This window comes from Glycine soja, chromosome 7 (assembly GCF_004193775.1).
Source record: "Glycine soja cultivar W05 chromosome 7, ASM419377v2, whole genome shotgun sequence".
Lineage (NCBI taxonomy): Eukaryota > Viridiplantae > Streptophyta > Magnoliopsida > Fabales > Fabaceae > Glycine > Glycine soja.
Window position 1 is genome coordinate 2,099,599 of NC_041008.1, and position 16,966 is coordinate 2,116,564.

General features: G+C 32.0%; 2 protein-coding genes across 7 annotated transcripts; one reads left to right on the forward strand and one right to left on the reverse strand.

Moving 5' to 3' along the window:
- Nucleotides 1-610: 610 nt before the first annotated feature.
- On the reverse strand, nt 611-3,514 carry LOC114419281 (putative pectinesterase/pectinesterase inhibitor 28). The gene is made up of 3 exons (XM_028384921.1): nt 3,421-3,514; nt 2,007-3,027; nt 611-1,442 (listed from the first exon to the last, which is right to left on the reverse strand). The coding sequence occupies exons 2-3, from the start codon at nt 3,013-3,015 to the stop codon at nt 703-705; spliced, it is 1,749 nt and encodes a 582-aa protein (XP_028240722.1). The 5' UTR covers nt 3,016-3,027; nt 3,421-3,514; the 3' UTR covers nt 611-702.
- An 8,992-nt stretch (nt 3,515-12,506) lies between these two features.
- LOC114418078 (vacuolar cation/proton exchanger 5-like) lies at nt 12,507-16,658 on the forward strand. Of its 6 annotated transcripts, none has more exons than XM_028383227.1 (7): nt 12,507-12,766; nt 13,080-13,252; nt 14,909-15,030; nt 15,113-15,180; nt 15,265-15,293; nt 15,682-15,878; nt 15,963-16,658. In XM_028383227.1, exons 1-6 carry the CDS (start codon nt 12,690-12,692, stop codon nt 15,876-15,878), a joined length of 666 nt encoding a protein of 221 aa, XP_028239028.1. In that variant the 5' UTR covers nt 12,507-12,689; the 3' UTR covers nt 15,963-16,658. The 6 variants fall into 6 exon arrangements, 5 of the variants coding, with proteins under 5 accessions (XP_028239028.1, XP_028239029.1, XP_028239030.1 ...); XM_028383228.1 differs by having other exon boundaries at nt 15,967-16,658; XM_028383229.1 differs by having other exon boundaries at nt 16,035-16,658.
- The last annotated feature ends 308 nt before the right edge of the window (nt 16,659-16,966 follow it).

Genomic DNA, 16,966 nt, shown 5'->3' on the forward strand with positions numbered 1-16,966 from the left:
AATATATGTATGGATTTGAGATGTGATGTCATTAAAAGATATACAACATCTTAAGGATGGTAAAAATTCGGTATTATTTAATATATGTTGTCATAAAATAATATGGCACGTTGATATTTTTTTTGTATGTACAATGGTCACACTAAGGTTCAAATCTAGTGGGTTTGATGCAGATATAATTCATTTATAATAAAATCTCATTAATTAATTTTTTTGAAATATTATTTTTTATCTATGTTATTTTGTTTTTACATATTTGTTATGCAGATAGAATACAATAAAGACTTATGAAAATATTAATAAACTTAAACAACACATTCAATGAGTTAAATATAAGTGGTGGTGTAATTAAATTGACCAATGTGTAAATGCTTCATCATAATTTTATTTGATAAATGATAGTTGAAAAAGAAAAGGTCAACAATGTAACAATTAAAAGTACATAGCAACAAATCACTTTATTTACGTAAAAATCAAATTAGATGCAAATGTAATTAAGAATATATAGAGGACCCATTTATTAGCCACTAAACAAAAAGTTATCCAAGAGAGGAATTGTGTTACATTGATTTTAATTGCTTGAGATAAAAAAATGTAGTTAACACTAGAGTTAATTAATGAAATGAAAATAATTAAAGAATAAAGAAGCACAATCATTACTTTTAATTAATTTATATTGCTTGATTTTGCAACTCATTACTTTTATTGCCAATTAAGTATTGTCTTTTTGTGCCTATGGTGTTTGGGCACGCCAGGAAAGCAAGGAATTCCAGTAACCTCAATCCAATCAGTTCCATGAAAAAACTTAGATGGTGAGAACCAACGTGCAGCTTTTGAATTGAGGTTCCAAATCCCAGCCCATTTCACACGCTTGGATTTGTCTGAACCGGGGCCAATGTTGTGGTACTCGGCATAGAAGCAAGTATCCATACCAGAAGGACCCTCTGGTCCTTGCCATGGCAAATACCCATCAGCGTCAATCAAATCATCAATGTATGTGTCCATGATGATGGTCCTAGAGTAATTCTTCCATGGACGAGCTAGGTAAGCCTTGTTCTCAAATCTCACAGAGTAGAACTCAGGGTCAGACACAATGGATCCCCCTTGGATTACTATTCCAGATGGTTGTTGTCTCTCTTTTCTACCTTGTGCAGTCACAATGCATTGTTGGTTCTCCATTGGCTTTCGGACCACGAAAGTGCAATTTTGAAAAACAGCTAGTGCATTACCGAACACAAAGTCGATGGTACCTGAAATGGTGCAATCTCTATAGAATTGACGCATGGTGTGTGCATAAAGTGTGTCTTGATACCCATCCATTGAGCAATTGTAAAAGATGGACTTGTCTGCTTGGACTCTCAATGCCACCGCTTGATGCTTATGAGGTCCAGCAGAATTCTCAAACCCCATATTGATGGCCACAAAGTGATCTCCTTGAATAGCTGCATGCATAAAGTAGTTAATTTATTTATTTGAATAAAAAATTCCCTTGAATTACAAATGGTTTATTTTTAATTTTTTTGTTTAATTAAATTTTGTAAATGTATCTTTTATTAATTTATTCATTTTGGGGCGGGTTAAAGGTGTTTTCAAATAAAAACTGTGGACCTTAAAATGTTAAGTAAGGAAAGGACTTTTCAAAGAGTTTATTCAAGTTGAAGAACATGACATATGATATTTTTAAAAACTTCAGAGTTTTATGGAGAAACTTATCAAATTTAGTTTTTTTAATCTCATTTTAGTAAGCTTCAAAGTTTGACTCAAGAATAAGGTTTCATTTAATAAATTTATTAAATAAGTTTTTAATTATGTTTTTTTTACCCAAATTCACACGAGTAATAAATTTAGTTTTTTTTAATCTCATTTTGATAAGCTTCACTGTTTGACTCATGAATAAGGTTTCATTTAATAAATTTATTGGATAAGTTATTAATTAATTTTTTTTTTTACTCAAATGCATAGGAGTAGTAAGTTAATTAAGTTGATAATCACGAAAAGAGACATACCGACAGTGGCAGTTCTATATGTGTTCGTTCCATCTATGAAGTTTTTGTTACCAGATATTCGTGTCTTTTTTCCCCCTTCACCAATAAACACCACATGGGTCATTTTCTTTGTAACTTCAACATACTCTTGGTAAACGCCTTCCTTGATGTAGATCACAAATGGCTTTCGGTTTTTCTCAGGCACTTGCTTCAATGCCTCATTGATGCTTTTGAAATCTCCACTACCATCTATGGCTACAGTAACATTAGGCTTGCGTTTGAATGGACTTGCATTTTCATTAAGGAGTCTATGTTGATCAACCCATGACGGAAGCTCAGAATCTTGAAGGAGGCGACGCCCAAATGATTTTGTGATATTCCAATCATTAACAGTGTCAGCCAAATCTGTTACAATGGCAAGGGCATTGCTGCTCATATGCATGCCTATCGTCAACAAATCCTTCATCTTTTTGCCAGCATCACTAGTGGTGTTCTCAAACCCATCCAAGCAAGTATCTTGGTATGTAACCGCACCACTAAGCCAAACTTTTAAATTCATGAGGATTTTGTCAACATTTATGAGGTTAAACTCATTTATTCCATCAAGTGACCTTGTTAATTCCCCAATAGAAAGATCCATGAGTTGCTTGCAAGTGTCAAGTGCCATCTTGGCTCTGGGTTCCTCCTCAATCTCATGCAAAATATTAGTTTCTTTGAGTTTATCACCAATTTTTGTAATGGTGATGTTGAAGAAAATTTTGATGAGTTCTTTTGGATCTGTGGTATTTCCAGCCCCAGCTATAAGGCTTTCCTCGCATTCTTTCTCATAATTTGTGGGATGACAAAGGGTTTGGACGGCTTTTATGGAAGAAGCAACATGATTTTTCTTGTTGTCCTCTATATCATTGTTGGAACCATTCTCATTGAGATTGACCCCAATTGTGACCGCCACAACCATAGCCACCAACAATAAGGTTGAGACGCCAATGATGGCGATTCTCTTTCCTTTCCCTGCATTTCCCTCGGACATTTTAACTAGCTCCTGTCATAAATGAATATTTATGTAAAATTAGTTAATATGACAAGTAATGACCATAATATTCCTCTGCACTAATTAAGAATGGGCATGCTTTTAAACTCTAAACATGGCTTATTTGATTTTGATTCTTTTTTTTCATCTCTATAATTGTTTTTAAAAAAAACTTTATATAGTCGCTTGGTTATAACATGTCATGCAACTACTCATGTCGCACCACCAACCATTTTGATGTGACATGTAACAGGGTATAACGAAAAGCATATAACATCGTCATCAAGTAACTATAGACACAATTTTTTAAAAGATCGAAATCTAATAATAAGAAAGTCACATTTACATAAAATATAAATATATTGTATTCCTCAAATTAACTTGTATAGTAATTTATGCACGTACTATGTGACACAAGGATCTTCACGTAGAGAAGTCAAGGGAAATGGGATCGTTGGGGCGATGGCTACTTTTTGCCAAATTCCATTGAAGAATATGTTTCTGTAGTTTGGGGATACAATGTAAAGTGTTATTTATACATACAAAAAATGATATTGAACACCTAATACAGTTGAATCATTCAAATGGAATTTGTGGTTTGTTAAAATGCTAAAAATCATATTTTCTAAAATAAGAAAGGGAGAGAGGGAATGTAAAGACCACATTATGTATATGGTTAGCCTTTATGACTTGTTTTTGACAAATTTTATGCTAATCCATCAAGTTATAACCTTGATTTACGTTCTACCAGTAGTAAATGCGGTATGAGACAAGGTCTATAGTTGGTACTACAATATACACCAATCTTAAATACGGGTTACAAATTGGAAATTTTCTTACTTTCATTCACTCTTAAACGTCTACAATAAGAAAATCATCAAACAAATAGTTTTTTATTTGAATATGAAATAATTAATATAATATATTTTTATTATATATAGTTATTATCTTTGTATAATTTTTTTAATATTTTTTTCATATGCGTACACTTAAAAAATGACCAAAGTTTAAAATTAAGGAACAACTTTTGTTTGTACACAAACATTTCCTTAAGACAAGTTAGCAAATGCTCCATAAACATCTAACTATAATTTTAAACTAGAGTAAAATACACTAACATTCAATGAGATTTCGTGAAATTACATAAAATTTTTCTCATTTTTTAATATTTACAATAACGTACCTCCCTTATATGGGAGGATGGTGTAATGTTTTCCCGGCAATTAAGGGCAGCTATTGTAGTGTATAAGGTGTATGGATATATATTTTCAAAAAATTAGGGGGTTAGTGTAGGAGTAGATAAAAATAGGAGAAATTTGTATAATTTCACGAAACTTTAGGGACAATTAGTATAATTTACTTTTTAAACTAATATGTTTATTTAACACGTGTCTTCTTAAACTTTAGGTGTATTGGTATGAATATTTAATATTTTAAACAATATGAATATTAGATATAATTTTTTCATATTTCAAAATAAATGCTATTAGATGTATGGTCAGGGTAAGGTGTATCACCTTATGAGTGATGTATGGCTATTAAAATTGATTTGATATAGAAGGTAATTTTAACTTGTAAACTATGGGTAAAATTAACCTAGAATAAAAGTTTTTATATTTTTTATTTGACCCTTGCTACTTTGTGTTTTATCTTTTTGTAGAATCTGTCTTTGATCTCTCAAATTTATAATGTTTGGTTTTAGTCCCTCTAAAAATTTGTCCATTTTTTTGTCCTTCTAATATTGAAGCGCACCACTTTTTATCTTTGATGTGGCTTAGATAATACTTTATAGAGAGACAAAAAGTTGTTTAAATAATACTTGAGGGGATAAAAGTGATACATTATAAAATTAGAAACATGAAAAACAAACCAAATTTTTTTAATAGACTAAAACTAAACTTCAAAAGTTTTATAGAGAACAAAAACATGTATTACCATATTATTATTTAATCTCTTTCACATTGAAAAGCTAACGCTCTGAATCTCACAATTTCAAACTCAGATTTATGTTTCATTTTTTCTATTAAAAGTGATTGATTAATAAATATCAAACAAGTTACACATTTATATTTGCTAATAAAAGAAAAACAGGGAAATTCTTCGTAAACGAAGTTCCTCCATGAGGGAACCATTTGCCCCGATCTGTTGTTTAGGAATACAATGAGTAAAATAAAATTGAGATATCTATAGATGGGCCACAAGAAAACTACATGAATCAACTTGACAACCGCATCCAATCTAAAGCCATAAAGCATACAATTTGCAAGTCATTTTCACTTATATGTTGTTCAACAACATGCATATTTTTATCCAATATTTGACTTGTTACTTGCACTTGGACTCCAATAATGCTTCATCAAACTTTATTACTTTAAACAATTTGGTGCTCCAAAGGAATTGTCTCTTGGTGTCAATAATCCTAATTTTTGTACAAGAATTATTTCAATTTTTTGTAAAGATAAACATAGAAACACATTGGGGTTCTAATTTTGTTTCCAAATTTATACAAATGAAAATTATTAATAGACTTAAATTTGAAATTTCAAATAAATAAATGAGATAAAAAGATTTGAGCTAGAAAAGTATTCAACAATGTTGATGAAAATTACAATGGAAAACAAACACTAAATTTTTTTATTGAGCAAGAATGATAGTGGGTGAATTAGTAGGTAATGTTATTGGAAGACTAATGTATGATTGATAGTAAAATGTCACTAGTAGAAATTATATTTTATTAATTAACAATAGTTTATAAAATATTTAAGTTAATTTAATGTAATAATGTTATGTTTTGCATAAGTATAGACAATGATTTGCAATTAATTTATCAATTTTATATTTCTCATGTGTTTTCTTATTACTTTTATAAATAATTGTTTTTTCTATTCATTAAATTAGCTAATTTGAAAATACTTGAAATTTCATAATTCTAATGTTATATCTTAGTAATATCATTCTTCTTGACTTGCATTACTTTGAGTTTTCTAAAATGTAGATTTTTTTTGTGTGTTTGTTTTTTTATCGAATCAAAGATAGATATAGTAAGAGTTTGCAACAATTTATGCATCATGCTTAAATAATTGAGTTAGACTCCTTGATATTTTCATGTTTTTTCCCATCAAAATTTATCATATTTCATATTTCATCTTTAAATGTTTAAGATTTTTTTCAAACAAACATAAATATCTCATTTAAAGGAGATAAAGAAGCAATGTCCACTTTTATAAAAGGAGGAAAAAATTATAAATGTAATAGTTATTTCAAGAAAGAAGATTTATAAAATCTTGTCATTTTTTCTCTACACTGATTCTCTTTCTCTTAGAGGACATCTCAAACTTGATTACTAGTTATCAAGGAGATTGCATACAAAGGAGCTTTTTTTTAGAATATTCCAGTCTTTGTTGTTGAGTGTTGGAGTTGGAGCATTCCGATAGTAAGAGCATTCCCCAAGGGCGTTAGGAATCAGAATCAAACAATTCCACTCATCGTTAGCTTAAACATGTGCAGCCTCGACACAGCTGCTCATTTATCTCTCGCTGGCGCGCACGCACGCACCCAAATCAACTTAACTAGGGCTTGCCTTTCTCCTTTCTCACTGCACCCATCGTTTCACTCTCCCAACTGTAAGTTCAACTTCTCACTATCTCAGCTCATAATGCGGTTGAAAATCATGTGTGATTTCTCGAATGTCGCGTATGTTTTCGTTTTTGCGATTTGCTGCATGTGCTAAGAGATGCATTGTTCGAGGGTTTATCTGTTTGCCAGCCAAATGTGGTTGTTCTTGTGTCTGATTTAGGGGTTTGGTGACTATTGTTTGTGATACTTCGAGAAATTTTGTTAATAACTCAGTGAACGGCGTATTAACTTAGAAAATTGGCAATCAAAACTCTGAAGTTGCTGATGATAACTTGTGTCCCTGACTGTTTGCTATTATTGCTGTTTCTTTTTTGAATATGAAAAGCATATAGCATCATCATCAAGTAACTATAAACACTATTTTTTTAAAAGATCGAAATCTAATAATAAGAAAGTCACATTTACATAAAATATAAATATATTGGATTCCTCAAATTAACTTGTATAGTAATTTATGCACGTACTATGAGACACAAGGATCTTCACGTAGAGAAGTCAAGGGAAATGGGATCGTTGGGGCGATGGTTACTTTTTGCCAAATTCTATTGAAGAATATGTTTTTGTAGTTTGGGGATGCAATGTAAAGTGTTATTTATACATACAAAAAATGATATTGAATACCTAATACAGTTGAATCATTCAAATGCTATTTGTGGGTTGTTAAAATGCTAAAAATCATATTTTCTAAAATAAGAAAGGGAGAGAGGGAATGTAAAGGCCACATTGTGTATATGGTTAGCCTTTATGACTTGTTTTTGACAAATTTTATGCTAATCCATCAAGTTATAACCTTGATTTATGTTCTACCAATGGTAAATGTGGTATGAGTTAAGGTCTATAGTTGGTACTACAATATGCACCCGTCTTAGACACAGGTTACAAATTAAAAAATTTCTTACTTTTATTCACTCTTAAATGTCTGCAATAAGAAAATGATTAAACAAATAATTTTTATTTGAATATGAAATAATTAATATAATCTATTTTATTATATATAATTATTATCTTTGTATAATTTTTTAAAATATTTTTTCATATGCATACACTAAGAAAATGACCTCCAAAGTTTAAAATTAAGGAACAACTTTTGTTTGTACACAAACATTTCCTTAAGACAAGTTAGCACATGCTCCATAAACATCTAACTGTAATTTTAAATTAGAGTAAAATACACTAACATTCCATGAGATTTTGTGAAATTACATAAAGTTTTTCTCATTTTCAATATTTACAATAACCTCCCTTATAGGGGAGGATGGTGTAATATTTTTCAAGCAATTAAGGGCAGTTATTGTTGTGTATAAGGTGTATCAATATATATTTTCAAAAAATTAGGGGGTTAGTGTAGGAGTAGATAAAAGTAGGGGAAATTTGTGTAATTTCACAAAACTTTAGGGACAATTAGTGTAATTTACTTTTTAAACTAATATGTTTAATTAACATGTGTCTTCTTAAACTTTAGGTGTACTGACACGAATATTTAATATTTTAAACAATATGAATATTAGATATAACAATTTTTTTTCATATTTCAAAATAAATGCTATTAGATATATGGTTCAGGGTAAGGTGTATCACCTTATGAGTGATGTATGACAAAGCATTAAAATTGATTTGATATAGAAGGTAATTTAAACCGATAAGGTATGGGTAAAATTGACCTGAAATAAAAGTTTTTATATTTTTTATTTGACCCTTGCCACTTTGTGGTTTATCTTTTTGTAGAATATGTCTTTGATCTCTCAAATTTCTAATGTTTGGTTTTATTCCGTCTAAAAGTTTGTCCATTTTTTTGTCCTTCTAATATTGAAGCGCATCACTTTTTATCTTTAATGTGGCTTTGATTAGACATGGCAAGAAAACCCGTATCCGTGGGTACCCGCCCGAATCCGTCGTGACTTTGACGGGTAATACCCGAGTTGACCGAGTATGGGTTCGGGTTCGGGTTTTCCTCGATAACCAAAAGTCGGGTACGGGTACGGGTATGGGATTATTAGACCCGTCCCGACCCCGATCCCGAACCCGTCCCGCCACTTAAAATCTTTAGAATTTTTGCATAATTTAATCAAAAGACATAATTTTTATTACTAGTTAATTTTATTTTAGAATTTTTACATAATTTAATATTATTTTCTTAACTATTTATGTAGACACACACGTTATAATAAATTTATTGATATATAAGTAGTTAAAAATAAATGTTTAACAATCAATTTATTTTTTTCTAAAATCAAATTTTTAATATTTCTTTTACAAAAAAAAATATAATTTTCTAAATGGTGTGTGGAACGGGGTTGGGGATACCCGATACCCGACGGGTACGGGGATGAGGCAATAAACTCAAACTCGTCAGGTATCGGGTACGGGTATGGGGATATGTTGAGGAGTCGGGGTAAGGGATTGGGAAGACAATATTCGTACCCGACCCGTCCCATTGTCATGTCTAGCTTTGATAGTACTTTATAGAGAGAGGAAAAGTGGTTTAAATAATACTTGAGGGGATAAAAATGATACATTATAAAATTGGAAGGACGAAAAACAAACCAAATTTTTTAATAGACTAAAACTAAACTTCAGACGTTTTATAGAGAACAGAAACATGTTTTACCATATTATTATTTAATCTCTATCGCATTGAAAAACTAACACTCTGAATCTCACAAATTCAAACTCGGTTGAAATTTATAAATTTATATATGCTAATAAAAGAAAAACACTGAAAATCTTCATAAACGAAGTTCCTCCATGAGGGCACCATTTGCCTCGATACCCTTTGTTTGAGAATACAGTGAGTAAAATAACATTGAGATATCTATAGATGGGCCACAAGAAAACTACATAAATCAACTTGACACCACATCTAATCTAAAGTCATAAAACAAGCGATTTGCAAATCATTTTCTCTTATATGTTGTTCAGCAACATGTCTATTTTTATCCAATGTTTGACTTGTTACTCGCACTTGGACTCCAATAATGCTTCATCAAACTTTATTACTTTAAACAACTTGGTGCACCAAAGGAATTTTCTCTTGGTGTCAATAATCCTAACTTTTGTACAAGAATTATTTCAATTTTTTTATAAAGATAAACATAGAAACATTCAAAATTTATACAAATGAAAAATATTAATAGACTTAAATTTGAAGTTTTAAATAAATAAATGAGATAAAAAGATTTGAGAGAAGGTGAAACCAAGATCATAGACTTTTTGCTCAAAATATTCCGCTATTGCCGCTTCTGCCAGGATATTTTGGCATGGTGAGGGGCTGGAAAACATTTCTAGGTGGGACTTTTGTTGAGTTTTCTTTCTTTTTCACGGTTTCAAATAAGAATAAGAGAAATTTATCTTGAAAATCCAACCAAAATATATTACGAGTTTCTCGTTGAATGCTATAATTGATGAGGTTTCAGGCATACGGTTACTAATTTTTACAATGCTATATTAAGAAATAAAACTGAAATAGTGGCTTCTAGGACTGCTTGGATAGAGACTAGGGAACGTGAGTGATTTCGATGGAAGAGAGAAGAGATTTTGACTAGATACTTTAGTTAGTTAAGAAGAATAGGAAATAAATTTTAAAAAATTATTAATTTCATATTCTTATAATTTTAAATTTTAAAATGTATATAACAGAGAGTTTTAGTTAAGAGTGGTTATTGTATTTAAGACTAGTGCAAGCAACACTCTTTCCTTACTATCTATTGAATGCAATGAGAGACTAAACCTCCATTGTTAGAACAAGCTCCAAGAGCTTGGAACAAGAAGATTGATGGTGTTCTCAACCAAATTGGGTTTGAGAAATGTACTTCTGAACATGGTGTCTATATTAAAGGGGAGACTACTGCAAATTTAATCCTATTGTGCCTCTATGTGGATGATTTGTTGATCACTGGGAGCAACATGTCAGAAATCAACAAAGTCAAGCAGCTGTTGATGAAGCAATTTGAAATGATTGACCTGGGCCAACTATCCTATTTTCTTGGCATTGAATTCAAGGAAACTAAAGCAGGTGTGGTGATGCATCAAAGTAAATATGCAGCTGATTTGCTTGTGAAGTTTCACATGAGCAATTGCAATCTAGCTGCAACTTCAGATGAAACTGGACTAATGATGAGCTTGAATGATGAAGGAGGACTAGCAGATGCTACTCTATACAGACAAATAGTTGGCTCACTCAGGTATTTGTGTAATACAAGACCTGACATAGCTTATAGTGTTGGCATTATAAGCAGGTTTATGAATGCACCTAAGATTTCTCACATGATGGCTGCAAAGAAGATCTTAAGGTATGTGAAGGACACAACTGATTATGGAGTATTTCTACCTTTTGGATAGAATGAATCAAATCAAAATCTACTTGGCTATACTGATTTAGATTGGAGGAAGGACAAGAATGACAGGAAGAGCACTACAGCCTGTGTTCATGTATAGTGGATCTCTAATCTCCTGGAGCTCGAAGAAAGAAGATCCAGTAGCATTATCTACTTGTGAAGCTGAGTATATAGCAGCTTCCCTTGGAGCATGTCAAGGTCTGTGGTTAAGGAAAATGCTGAAAGAAATGAAGATTCAAAAGAAGAAACCAATTTGCTTACTGATTAATAATAAGTCAGCAATCAGTCTTGCTAAGAACCCTGTAGATCATGGGAACAACAAGCACATTGATACTAGGTATCATTTTATCATGGACAAAGTTCACAAAGGAAAAATCAAGCTCATCTACTGCAAATCAGAAGATAATTTTGTTGATTTACTAACAAAACCATTGAAGAAAGCCACGTTTGAAGAACTGAGAAGTAAATTGATGATAAGAGCTGATTGAGGATCAGAATTAAAGGAGAGTGTTGTAGTAATCCTAATCCATTTGTGGACAAATCAGTTTGTTTTCATTTGTTTGAAAGTTAGTTAATTGGTTAGTAGTTTGTTGCCGAAAAAACAGAAAGTAATGTGTTGAGTTGTAATTTTCAGTTTTATCTTTTCAGCCTTTGACAATGATGTATAAATACAATTGATCATTCAATAAAAAAGTTGAATGAGTTTATACATTTGAAGAAGCGAATACACTTGCAGAATAGAAACTCTTCCTCCCACCTCATACATTTCTCTTTTTTCCAGCAAGTGTGTGTCAAGGAACTCATATGTTCTTGACACTAACAATTTCTAGCACTGAAATCGCATAATTCATGACATAAATTGAATGATCTATCTTCTGGTCTATTGCTAGTGAACCCTTCTTCATTAATAACTGTAATTAAATACACAGCCTACTACACTGCTCTTGTGAGTATCATAATAACATATATATGAACATTTCAAAGATTTGTATTCAGAGAAACACAAACCTTATTATCCATATCTATTTTTCTGTCACTACAAGAAAAATGACATATGTCTACGGAAACTTTTGCCTACACACATTAGTGTAGGTAAAAGTCAAAAAATACTTATACCTACAATTGTTTATCATAGATAGGATTTAAAAATTTGTACTTACTATTATTGGTGTAGGTAAAACTCAAAATAACTTTTACTTACAAATGCTTAATATTGATAAAATTTAAAAAAACTTATACCTACGATTATTTGGTGTTAGTAAAATCCTATAAAAACTTATACCTACAGTCCATTGGTGTAGATAAAAAGTTTCTACCTACAAATAATAATGTAAGTAAAATACAATAAAACAAATACATATTAAAATAATTATTTTAAGAAAGTTAATCAAAAACTCAATAACATACAATATTTTCACTATTTTTCTCATATTAAAATAATTCGGTTGAACTAAATAGATAAATAAAAAAACAAATTATATATGGGCCTGGAGCCCATATAGTGAAGCCTAATATGATAGAGCGTGAGGATCATGTCCATGGAATGAAGTAACTAACCCAGTCCCTTGACTTGGCTCGCTGGTTCGATTCGATTCGATTCTCGGAGATGAAGAAGGGCTTGATGGATAGCTATGGCGTTGCTGTGATTGTGTTGGCTTTGAGTTTGTGTTTGGGTTCATCATCGGAGCAATTAAATTCACGAGAATGCGAGAATCTCGGTTTCATCGGACTCGCCTTGTGCTCCGACTGCAACACTCTCTCCGAGTACGTCAAGGACAAAGGTTTATTCCGTTTTGAATCTCTCTCTCTCTCTTAATTTTCATTCAGAAGCAATTTTATTGTTCTATGCCTTTTCGATTTCACTGTTATTATGTCGCTCGAGGAAGCGCAATTATCAAATTAGATTTACTAAATAAATATTTCAAGATTACAAGTATGAAGTATCTTTTTTTTGTTCATCTTTTTTATTTCTACCTTGCCTCTCTTTATTACTTTGAATAAACTAATAGCAGACAGTGATTGAATACTTTAATGAACTTTTTTTCCCATTTTAGATTATTTGTTTGACGGTTGGTATTCCTTGACATGTACTAGTGATTATTTGAATCGTCTAAATCAATATCGCCAGAGGGTTTGGACTTGTAAAATTACTGGAAAATCTGGCTTGACTTATGAAGAGGTTCTGGTGTTAGAGAAGCATGCTGCTGAGAAAGTTCAACAGATTCCGGAAGAATTAGTGGCACCTGCTCTAAGGATTATCCATTACAGTAAGTACTGTTCAGTTCTAAGATGAAGAATTTTGTGTGTTAATAAAATAAGCGTCCGTTTCTTCTTTAAAGTTACATGGTTTCATTAATTTGTTTTTCAATTTACTGAGTTTATAAGAATGTACAATTGTTAAAAGCTTAATATACAATAATATAAACACACATGATAGAAAGTAAGATGCTTGTGAAGAATATGGTGTGCAAATGCACATGTAAATATGTAATAGGATGTGTATGTTGAATGCTGCAGTAGGGTAGTCACTTTAAGTTGGAACATTGCTTAATTGAATGGTTGAACAAAAAAGTATATCATGCTATCCACAATAATATGTTGAAAGAGAATGACTCATTATTGTCTAGGAGTAGTTTTAAAGTGCCTACCAAAGATTAAGTGTTCCATTTTTTATTACTGAAAGTCATCTACCAATTTGTAACTTAACAGTTCAATGCATGCATTATATAAATTATTATATTTACACTTCCTTCTTCGTGTGTCTATTTATATAACATAGTGTTTATGAATTTTTTTTCTGAAAATAAACATAGATTCTTTTGTTTCATTCATTTCTCAACACCATTTAATTATTGTTGTGCAATTAATAATTAAGGAAATAAGTCATTCTCCGTAATTCTATTGTTTTTCGTTGGCATATTGTCACAATTTTTGCTCAGTGATTTTCTTTAATAGCTGACATATGCAACTTTTTATATATACATGTGAAAATTTTAGCACTGTGAAATTTAACATAAGATGATTCCCTGTACCCAGTGCTTAAATGCGTTAAGGATTTAGTACACTATTTTTTGTAGTCATTTTTTCTGTTTCCTTTGGAGCATTAAGCCACTTAAACTCAATCGAAATTATCATGTAGTCATTTTTTCTGTTTCCTTTTGCTAATTTTAAATGGATTTCTTCGTGTTCTTATTTATCCTCCCCTGTTTTGGTGTTCAAGCTTTGTTATCATCATGGTCTAAACCTTGGTCACTTTTTCATAATTTGGCTGCATTTTTTTTATAACTATATAGACATAGCACATAGGGTTATAATATGTGTGCGTAAGCAACTGGCCCGTGACCTACCCACACTAACTCATAATTGAGTCATATGATGATATACAAAAACCCGCACTCCAAATCAACAAACAAGGTTTTGAAATTTCACGAGCACTTTCTATGGTGGTTAACTGTTTAGAACACCCGTCCTTAATTAATTACCATTAGTGCATGGCCAAAAAAGTGAATTCACATTAGTGTGTAATTTTCTAGGGAATAGAAAGAATCAGAGTCATGACACTGGCAAGAAAGAAAATCATGAAGTTCAAGCCAACCAGGCCCCCCCAAAGACCAAAAAACATAAGCATCAACCACTTGCAACTCACACATTTTCACTGCTATGTTAATGTGAATGTGACTATGTCCTGTGCATACATAGTAAGTTGCATTTGAATTCGTCAGATTTTGCAATAAATAACCAAAATAAAGGCCTTCTCTCAAATGGGGTGGGTTGAGTTTGGTGCTGCGTTATAATTATGATCTTATGGGGATTGAGAGCGTCATGGGATTCATAGAAGCGTGTACGCAAATAGTGTCATGGGATTCCTAGAATGATTGATATCAAAAAATGTTGTAGAATGATTGAGCTTACTCACATGGCAGCCGACAGGTTGGCGGGTATGATTTACAGGAGCATACAAGTTGTAGTCTTTTCTAACAAACTCAACTTGCTTATGCCTTTTGGGCCTCTTGCAATTCTTGTACAGAAGTTGACTGGTCATCTTGTGAGTTAGACTTCAAACAATTCTTAACTTTCCGGCACTTTAGATTGAATATCTTATATTGATTTGTGAAGGTGGACTGCAGGGTTGGGTCTTTGGTCTGAGTTTGTTGGGGATAATGCCTCTGGCAGAGCGATTAGGTTATGCTACCGAGTAATAGTACACGTACTCTTTAAGATTTTGCTCAAGATTTCACTTTATATGCTCTGATGTTATCCTTTTCTTGGTCTTGTATAGGCAGCTGGCGTTTTACACTGGAGATACTGGTAAAGTAATAGCATTCTACTAAGTCTATCTTCTTTTAAATCAATCTAGAACATACAGTGAGATAAGTTAAAGCGTAAATTTTGAGTTGTTAATATGATATGTATGTGTTTTTATGACCAGTTTAGGAGATGCTTTTATGTGTCTCTATAACTAACTATTTGTACAAGTATCTCTTAAATTTCAATTATCTTTTTTACATGTTATATTTCATTGGAAAATATTGATCCGGTTTCTCATTTCAACCTTCCATTGTTTTTTGTGATGGTATATGGTTTTAATATCTGCATGCAGACGCCAGATATCTAAGTGGTTCACTCTTCTATTTTGTTGTTAGTCATATGCTTGTGGTGCGGTTTATTTCTAATTTCATAATATTGTATCTTACAGTTGGGGGTCTTTTAAATGCTACATTTGGAAATGCAACAGAACTGATCATCTCAATATATGCACTGAAAAGTGGAATGACACGCGTTGTCCAGCTCTCTTTGCTGGGTTCAATTTTGTCCAATATGTTACTGGTGCTTGGGTGTGCATTCTTATGTGGTGGGATTGTTAATCACGAGAAGGAGCAAGTGTTTAACTAGGTAGACATGTTAATTTCTGTCTTTTTTATTATGTTCCTTAGTTTCATTTTGTATTACCTGTAGCTGATTCAATTTACCATGTAGGCAGCTACTTCCGTGAACTCAGGATAAAAAAATAGTCCCTAATTAATTATTATCATGTACTACTAATTAAAGGGCAGCAACTGGGAGTTCAATGAACCTGGCTAGAACACTGGGTCCAGCAATTGCTGCACACAACTACAAGGGCATGTGGATCTATCTCACAGCTCCAATACTTGGATCTCTATGTGGGGCAGGTGCCTACACTGTGCTCAAGCTGCCTGATCACATCAGGAAGAGTGATAGCAACACTGCAAGAGTGATAGCAAGACTTTACCCAGAATGAGTGATTTTTGCACATGCACTTATCATGCATGCATCTTCTGTGGCTGTTGTTGTTTTAATAAAAAAACACTGCTAACGCATTCTAGAAAAAAAAAAAGCTGAAAGAATTTGCTTTTAGAAAAAGTATGCAACATAGACTTTTTTTTTTTAATGCTTTTGGAGTGGTAGCCTTTAGTCCTTGACATAATAGTTTGATTGGAAATCATTAACAAATCCAAATCAGAAATTCTTGCCTATAACTTATTGTTGTTTATTTGTATCCTATGATCATGAATAAATTCAGCACAGATCCAAACCACAGTTGATTATCACTGTAGAATTGGGCATAATTCAAATCAAATATGCTATGACTTGTCCAAAAGCCAGCCTCATTGACTCATTTGAAATAACATTATTGAAGTTACTTTGTCTCTACTTTTGGCCTAACTTTCTCCACTCCGCGTTAGATCTTAGACATGCTATCGTATCTAGCAATATGATTACAAATGAGCCATAGGTATGTGTTTACTTATATCTCTTCTGTCATATTTAGATTTACACTTCTTTGAAGCACATGGTGGTGTGATTTGTGTGGTAGTGGAAATAAGTGGTTATGTTTGAGTTATCACTAGATGTTCTCATATTATATGATGGGTTGCAAATGGATAAATTCTTAGTCCTTATTACTTTTATTATATTGATTCATACTGAATATATAAGCAAGAAGATCTTCTAAATGGATT

Coding starts and splice junctions, on each gene's coding strand:
- LOC114419281 (XM_028384921.1), bottom strand. CDS start 3,015: ATGTCCGAGGGAAATGCAGGGAAAGGAAAGAGAATCGCCATCATTGGC. Junction 1,443..2,006: donor ATATAGAACTGCCACTGTCG/GTATGTCTCTTT, acceptor TTATGCATGCAG/CTATTCAAGGAGATCACTTT.
- LOC114418078 (XM_028383227.1), top strand. CDS start 12,690: ATGCGAGAATCTCGGTTTCATCGGACTCGCCTTGTGCTCCGACTGCAA. Junction 15,031..15,112: donor AGAAGTTGACTGGTCATCTT/GTGAGTTAGACT, acceptor GGTGGACTGCAG/GGTTGGGTCTTTGGTCTGAG. Junction 15,294..15,681: donor GTTTTACACTGGAGATACTG/GTAAAGTAATAG, acceptor TGTATCTTACAG/TTGGGGGTCTTTTAAATGCT.